Here is a 9,300-nt window from a genome sequence, read left to right on the forward strand (position 1 = left end):
AAGCCACCTTAGCCCTACCCAACGACCGGCGATCAAAATCGATTAAACGTGTCTGCTTGTCCACCTACCCTTTGTTCATGCTGACAAGCTGTGCGATGGCATCAAAAGTAGCTTCCTTCCTTATGGAAGAGTTTTGGACTGTGGCGCTTTCAAGGAAGGCGACTCGAATCTTTTCATGGGTCGCGGTTACGCCATTCTCAACTGTCAACCGATAGACAGCCAGCTCCATTCAGTGACCTAGAGCATATCATTAGGTGGCAAGGCACTTAAAAACTTGGGTTTTATGCCACATGAAGTGATATGCCATTGCATTGCACATGGGTCATGAGGGCGGTCATCACCGCCGTGATTGTACAAAACTGCACAACCAGACTACTACTTGCTTTGACTGTGGCCAGCTCGGCCATGTTGCTCGTGTTTTCCCTTACAAGAGTGAAGGCAAGGGCAAGGATGCCCAACCCAACAAAAAGTCATGCAAAACCCCTTTGCTCAAAGGTAGCAAGAAGGAAGGCAAGCAACTGGCAGCATCTGGCACCTGCAACAACGCTGGCAGCATTCCACAGTCTGATGAGCAGCAATCGCACCCTGCAGAAACAACGACGAACACTGCCACGAGCAGCGACGAGCAGACGACGAATTATGACGAGCAGACGAACCCCGACGGGCAGAGAACGAGCAGCGATGACAAGACGGACAGCGACGACAAGACAGGCACCGACGAGAAGACGACGAGCGAATGTAACGACGAGCGACGATGTAACGACGACGGGTAATGACTTCCCCACAACAGATAACGACGTGTTGATGCAGGTGGAGAACCAGTGCGACCACACCTAGCAGCATTGCACCACTAAGTGCCACCACATTGTCTGCTACACAAGCACGACCTGCGAATGGTCAGGAAACATCATCTGACGATGTCGATGGCAATATCGCCATGAGTGCTGCCGTCACGGCCATCGTATCCGCGCATACACAGACTGAACATGCCGTCCAACGCGTTGACAGCCCTACCACTGCTTCGGCCGCCGACGACAGTCAAGATTTGGAGGCTTACTTCCAGGCTTTGCCTATGTCCTTGACTGCACGTAACTCTCTCCAGAATATGTCGTCGACCAAACGTGGCGCAGTCCGCAAAGCTTGCGATGACAAACTCAAAACACCTATCTCTGCCAATCTGATCCACAAACCTCGACGATCAACACATGATCTGAAACATAGCCAGAAAATATGCGACAACATTGCCACCGGGCAATCTATCGCTAGGGGTGATGGCTCCAACCCCACATTTGACACCCAATGAGTAAGAGAAAGAGTTTCAATTTGAAATTCTGCTCCCTGAACTGCAACAGTCTACGCAAATCGAATAAACCTCTTGTACGTTCATCACTCATCCACCACCTAAAAACCCAACAACCCCACCTCATCGCTATCCAAGAAAGCCACGCTTCAGACGACAATATCAAACAAATGCTTCATACCTAATTCTGCGCACACGAATCACTTTGGACACAACACTGTGGTCTTGTTGCACTATCATCCAACATTCACCTCAAACTGTGCTCCATATCATCTGACGATCGAGCCATGCTCATCAACGTCAGTCACATATCCAATATTTTTGACCCATTCCATGTACTGGTTCTATATGCTCCTGCCACCAGTAGTAGCAACCATAAGGCCTTTTACACCACACTCCTCGACAATCCAGCCTTTTGCCTCACGGACCATCTCTTCTGTGAGCGACTACTTATTGCTGGTGATTTTAACTACGACATCACTTGCCCACATTTTCTTGGCAATGCCCCTTCTGGCTGGCACGCCCTCCTCGAAGAGGTTTTCTTTGACTGCATCACTGATCGTACCACCACTCTCTCAGTTCCCACCTTTTGGCACGGCACCACTACCTACTCGACCATTGACTACATTTATAGTGGATCACTGTTTCGTAACAAGATCTATAATGCCGAGGTTTCATATTTGCACTCAGAGTGGACTGACCACGCTTTACTTGCCATAAATATTCGCTTTGTTTCTCAAACTCATGGTAAAGGCTGTTGGTGGGCCAATCCCTCCATTACCTACGACAAAGAATTTCGTCGCTCCTTAGCCTCGACACTCTCTTCACTGCATCCCCATCTAATGGATTTGCCCTCTCCCCAAGAGCAATGGGAGCACGTAAAAGAAGTGGTCACCCGGCACACTCGGTCCTATTGCCGAACACAAGCTAGCTGGCGCAAAGAGCAGTTGCGCGCTTTGCAGTCCAAGCATAATCGCTTTCTCCGTACACGTCCCTCTCTGGCTCTCCGCGCACAGTTCTTGCCACGCCTCGAACGCCAGATCGCCACTCTTCAGCAAGAATTAGTCGATTCTGCCGCACTACTGCTGGTCAACGCTGGCGCGAGCATGGTGAAAAGTCTGCAGGATACCTCAAACGCACGATCGATCAATGCCAGCATCTCGCCACATCTCATAGTTACAGCATCCTGTTACCGGTACCATACACTCGGACGTCAATGGCATACAAGACGCAGCAACTACCTTTTACCAATCATTGTACTCCGCAGACGATATTTCAGATGACTCTCTCGAGTACCTTTTGCAACGTATACCAGGCTCTTGTCACTTGTCACCCCAAAGCGCCTTGGATTTTCTTCACGAGTTTACCATTGAGGACCTCCAAAGTGCCACCAAACGAGCTCCTAAACAAAGCAGTCCCAGACCTGACGGATTACCGTACTTCATCTGGTACCTTGTTTTCCGGCATCTGCTGTACGCCACTTTAGCATACCAAGTTTACAACGCTGACTTGCAGCAGAGTATCTACCCTCGCTCCTGGCAAGAAATATGCATTACTCTCCTGCCTAAACTGGCAGTGATTTATCCTCACTTCGGCTTTGGTGCCCCATTAGTTTGATCAATTGTGATGCCAAGATTTGTACCCGACTTTTTAACGCTCGCATGGTCACTACTGCTTCACGTCTCATCACTCTACATCAAACTGGCTTTCTACCTGGTCGATTCATTGCTGACAATGGTCTACTGGTCAAGTTGATGATAGAACAAGCAACGCTCCGCACGGATGATACCATAATCGGCCTTCTTCTTGACTAAGAAAAGGATTATGACCACATCCATCCTCGATATTTGTCCAGAGTTCTGCGCCACTTCGGTTTTCCGCCTCGACTTGTTACTAGCATCTGCGACCTCTTTTTTCAGACGCATATCCGGATCAACATCAACGGCCATCTCAGCACGCCTATCCAGCAGCGACGCGGTCTCAGGCAAGGCGACCCACTCTCGCCTATTTTGTTTAATCTGGCGATTGAGCCTTTGTTACATGCTATCCTTGAGGATCACGCCTTTTTAGGTGTCCCACATGCGATAGGCATCCCAGGCACACACTACTCACCACCACCACCACCTCCGCATAAGGTTCTGGCATACGTGGACGATGTTTTTGTCTTTTTGCGAACACCAGCGGATTTAGATCGACTACACGTACACTTAATGCATTATCAGCTCGCGTCCAATGCAAAACTCAACGCCCACAAGACCGAGGCAATATCTCTATCTGGCCTTCCACAACCCACCTGGTCCACTAGTCTCACCTACTATGGACTCCCAGCGTGCCATGACCGCTCTTGGCCCGAGGCTGTTACCTACCTGGGATATCTGCTTTGCTCCTCGAACCATCAGCTTCATCTCTTTTTGGAATGGTTATTGGTGTCCATTCGCTCTGGTAGTCAGCTCCACTAACAACGACAATTGTCCGTCCACAGTCGCGCGACCGTTCTAAACATGCTTATCCTGGCTCGTTTGTGGCATGTCCTCCGACTTACGGGGGCGCCTAAGGCATTCTTCTGGAACAAATTGCGTACAATTATATCAAGTTTTGCCATGCATCGTATGTTTTCAAAAGTTGCATATGACCATTTGTGCGGCTTACGCAAGCATGGTGGGATACAACTCTTGGACCCTGCCATACAGCAATATGCTTTGCAGCTTCGTTGGCTTCGTCCTTTTCTGGCGTATTCATACAGCAATGATCCGGTACCTAGCCTAGCTATCCCATACTTGGTTTACAACATACTCGCTTCGAATCTATCACTCCCAGACCACTGCTTGATCATGGCATTTCCTTCCGCGCGTCCTGGGTATCTCAAGTCTTCTCCGTCTTTATTCTTGTCTATCTTTTTTTAAGCATTTGACCACATGGATTTCAACTCTTCGACTATTCAACTTCCACCAGCTGTAGCGCTATGCCTACCCACCACAGCCATTTGGACTGCAGCACTGGATCAAGACACTGCCTCGCTTATCCACTCACCCACTCTCAACACCATGGTTGCAAACGATGTTTATGTCTTTGACAACGCTCTAGGCTACCTTCGGCCTCGTATGTCAACAGATGGCAACATTACTCATCCCCGAGTCCTTGGCTGCTTCATCACCGCCGTTATCAATGGAACCATCCAGTTGAAACCTTTCTTTGCTCATCTCTGTCTGCCTGGCGATCATGCCCTTGGTGGTCACGACAGCACTCTCGGCACCATGGATGGCTTCCCTTTGTGGCAAGTGCTCAGCTCCATCCTCGACCAACTCACCAACACTCGGTGTTATCGACAACACTGCCAGCAATCAACCACTCTTCTGATCAACAACACCAGCAACAACCTATTGGCCAGTTAATGGGCCACCTTTTGGGCCACCACCATGTTCCACGCGGTCCGCAACATATGGTTCTGCATCCTGCATCGCACCTTACTGACTGCCCAATGCCTACACTATCTCGTCCCCAGTTTTATACCTTCTTCCATTTGCCAGCTCTGCAACTCTGAGCTCGACACAATCTCGCATTTTCTCATCACCTATCCACCGCGCTGGCGGGTATGGACACAAGTTTGGAATGTTCTCTTTTATGCTGAGCCTACAGCCCTGGGCATATAATGATGCTTCCCAACAAGAAGAGTGACTACTTGAGAACAAGTACATCATACATATTATATGTATACATGGGTCACAACGGGTCAACAGGTTGGGTTAAGGGCTAGACGGGTCGACCCATGCGTCAGAAAAGTATCAACCTGACCCATTGACCCATCCTCAACCCACAGGTCGGTTTTGACCTGCGGGTCAGATTGCGACCCTAACTCTCAATGGTCGTGGCCTATGGGCGACGATTTCTCATACTAATGGTTCTTTTGAACCTTTTTATGTTCTTGTAGTATATGCTCCTGCTGTATATCAAGAACGTTTTTCTTTTTTTAATTGTCTATTAGATATTTTACAACTTGATCAATTTGCTTCGGCTCTCACAAGATGCTTTATAATGGGGGACTTCAACTACTCTTACTGTCGCTCGGATAGCTCCTATCTCTCTGGCGTACCTCAAGTATGGGTGTCCTTCATCTCCACCACTTTTACTAACATGATACCAACCCCATACTTATCTACTTTTAAAAATCACCGTAGCGAATCTGCCATTGATTTTATTTTTTCATCACCAGAATTACTACCTCTTTGCACCACTCCCAATATTCATCATTTAGATGACTAATGGACTGACCATGCGCTTATCACCACTGCCATGCATGTTAACTCGAATTCGGGCAAAGGGATATGGCGTGCCAATCCATTACTAGTAAACTCCATTGATTTTCGACAGGCATTATCTCAAGAACTTGATCAATTTTGCAACACTCGGGATGATTTGAATATTTCCCACTCAAGACCAATGGGATTTTTTTAAAGACCAAGGTAAAAAATTATGTAACAAAATGGGACGGAAAAAGGCTAATCAACGATTGACCGAAATTCGCAAGCTACAGCGCCACCGCAACAAAATTATGCGGCGTTCCAGTCACTAAAATACTATGTTGTCAATAATCAAGTCCATCGAAGCCGAGATTGCCAACCTACAATATGACTATATGGATCGTTTAGCCTTATGGGCCTCTGTTCATTGGATGGAAGCTAGGGAAAAATCTGCCAGTTTTTTGAAACGAATCATCACCACTGGAACAGCACAAAGATCAATACCGCCATTACAACACCCCCAAACTAATCGCATTGATTCAACAATCTCCCATCTTCATGATGCTGTTTGCTCTTTCTACGAATCTTTGTATTCTCCATCTCCTGTTTCTTCTTTAGCTGTAGATGACCTGTTACAAAATATGCTGCCAATTGCTAGGTTTTCCCAGTCTACAGTCGACCTACTTACTCCTCCCATGTCACTTACTGAACTTTTGATGCAAGTATCCCGTTGTCCGAAACAAAGCAGCCCCGGTCTTGATGGACTTCCTTATAATATTTTGGCAGTATTACAGTGCCCGCTCGATAATTCGATACTTGATAACTCGATATTTTCGATAATTCGATCACTTACTCAAATGACCAGGCTGGTGAGCAGTAAAATATCGACAAATCGATAATTCGATCATCAATCACTTGGCTGTGACATATCGACAAGTATAAACCAATAGAAATGCTTAGTGACGCGGAATTGAACCAGCGATCAGTGTCAGATCATACACTAGAGTCCAGAGTTAACATGTATTCCCAATGAATATTCCTTTTCTTTTAAAGGAGTCCTAATTTCATAACTCGATATTTCGATAATTCGATCACTCATCGCTATAACCAAAGTGATCGAAATATGAAAGGAAGGAGACGAAAAACAAAGAGATAATGGTGCAAAAAGAAAAAGAATAATAGGGGAAGAGAGGAAAAGAAGAGACAAAATGCTATTTTAAATGGCGAAATCGAAAGAGAGCCACGAATACAGAAGCATTAGCCTTTGAATTGACTCTGGCTTCAATAGATTACGGGTGTGGGGGAGCAAGAGGCGGGTCTGAGAGAAGCAGCGTTCGGATGGCGTTGAAGTAACTGGGACAGCCAAGTGCTTTACAGCCATTGCTGCCAAGTTCGGCTATTGTAAGAGGATTAATTCTTATACGGAGATTTAATAGCATTTCTATGAAACCTATCACATTTCTGAGAAACCTGCTACATTTTATATATTAAACATATTTAAATGAAACCTCTATTTAATCTTTATTTTAATACTTAATATTTTTAATTTGAAAATCTTTTAATATTTATTGTTCATTGAAATCTCTTTCACTTCACTTTTACCTTTTTTTCTTTTTTTTCTATTTATAGTTTGATACTCAGGAAAATCTACCTCTACATTATTTTTAATTATATTCTCATCATTACTTTCTTTATCATTATCTTCATCTATAATCATTTTATCCCTTTCTAATGATAAATCTGAAAAATCTTTTTGTAATTCAGAAATATGTTCTTCATTATATCATTTAATAAAATTAATATAAATATTTAATTCCGGGAGTTCTTGCGAACTTCCTCATTAATATTTATTATTATTTTATAACCAGACGGAAGAAGAAAAAAAAGAATTTTTTTCTGTTATTAAATTATTATTAGAATGACAATTATAAATTAATAAAATGGCATTTTACTATTTATGTCATCTATTAATTTCTATTAAATAAAATATTATATAAATATAAATAAAAAGAAAATATTCTTTTTCTTTTTTTTTCCGTCTGGTAATATATCCAAAATTTTTAATTTTGAGATATATTTAAATAAATAGTAAAATGTCAAAAATAAATTTATTTATTTTTTGACAATCTACTTGTAGATTTAATTTTACTGTTTATTTATTTTATTATATTTACTTTATTATATTTATTCTATTAATAGATATTGATTTAAAAATATAATATAAAAGTAATGTGAAACAGTTCTTTTACAATTTAAAACTCCGATGATTAATAACATAGTGATAAATTAATTTTTTGAAATAAGTAGATTTTAAAACAGAAGCATTTTCTAAAAAAATAAAACATGAATTCATAATGAAATTTGCTTTAGCAAATTTTATGTAAATAAATAATCATGTTTTCTTTTTCACTCAAAATTCACTGTCACATAATAAAATTTCTTGTTACTATGTTTATACAAAATTAATATATCACTAAGTATCATTTTCATCCCAAACCTATAGGACTATAATTTCATTTATTACTATAGTAACTACTATATATGTTCCTCAAATAACTATTTTTGTAAAAATAATAATATACTATATAAGTGATAAAAAATATGGAAATATAAGAAATATGTACATTTATAAAAATTATTTTTAAATCTTTGTATAATATCAAACCATGATAGGTATAAGGTTTCTTGTATTAATGTTTAATTCCCTAACTGGGCCTCCCAGTAAGCGAGCACCAGCGATCTTTGCCCCTTTTGTTCTGGAACTGGTCTTCTCAATCGTTCTTGCAATTAATCGTTGAGCTCATCAGCGGTTGTCGATGTCGCGTACAACTTGTAGAGCCTCTCCAATGCTAGGTTAACACCACTTGTCTTGGTAACTTCCTTCGGAAACGTGTTCCACACATTCTGCACTATAGATCGACTCATGTTCTGGTACTCTGATTCCCACTGAGTGGCTTCCCACTAACTAAGCCTCAGGCGCGGGTCCATTGCTGTTGCAACTGCATAGACATCCGTATTGTCGACCTTGCAGTATATTTTTGCAACTTAGCGAGTCCCCTCTTAGCCGCCTGTTTCAGCTCGACTAGGTAGTCCTGAACCTGAACATCCTCCAGATGGTCCATAAGCTTATTGTATTGGATGATGGCGATGTTGATGGTGGCGTGGCTCGTGCTCGCGGACAAGTCCATGGTTGCTTCGTAAAATGGCTTCAACATCTCTTGTAGTTGGTTGACACGTCTCCATTCGTTTGCAGACAGTTTGAACAGGTGCAGCTCGGGATTGTAGCTGTTGGAGCAGAGAGTATTATATGATTCGCACAACGTCGACGCATGGGAAAGCATTTCATATGTGGAATTCCACCGGGTACAGATATCGAGTATGAGTACGAGCTCAGTAGAGCAATCCATCTTTTGCTGCTTCATGAATTTCTCATTACGCTGAGGTGAAGAGCTACATAAAACAATTGGTATGATTAGTTAATAGTCGCAAGGATATTGGCAAATGATGATTGTAGGTATTTCAACTAAATGATAACTTACTTGATTGTTTTTATACCCTTGCGTAGCTTTACTAGTACCCCCATCGTGTCTTTTTCTTGCTCCTATATAGCACGCACGGCATTCTCCTCGTAAGTCTGGTCAAAGTCATGGGTAGCATCTTCATCGTCCTCGGATTCATCGCTGACAGCTGACACATTGTCGAACCCCCAAAGTAATATATCTTGCACCGCCAGATTTAGCACATGATCAAGGCAAGGGATGT

At 42.9% G+C, this 9,300-nt stretch overlaps 1 protein-coding gene across 1 annotated transcript; it reads left to right on the forward strand.

Annotated features, from left to right (window-relative positions):
• Positions 1-317: 317 nt before the first annotated feature.
• On the forward strand, positions 318-1,303 carry BDB00DRAFT_880657 (uncharacterized protein; the record flags this gene model as incomplete). The annotated part of the gene is made up of 2 exons (XM_053128026.1): positions 318-769; positions 811-1,303. 2 exons carry the CDS (start codon positions 318-320, stop codon positions 1,301-1,303), a joined length of 945 nt encoding a protein of 314 aa, XP_052972068.1.
• Between the last annotated feature and the right edge of the window lie 7,997 nt (positions 1,304-9,300).

The sequence above is a fragment of the Zychaea mexicana genome, assembly GCF_025766255.1.
Source record: "Zychaea mexicana strain RSA 1403 chromosome Unknown BDB00scaffold_308, whole genome shotgun sequence".
Taxonomy (NCBI): Eukaryota; Fungi; Mucoromycota; class Mucoromycetes; order Mucorales; family Lichtheimiaceae; genus Zychaea; species Zychaea mexicana.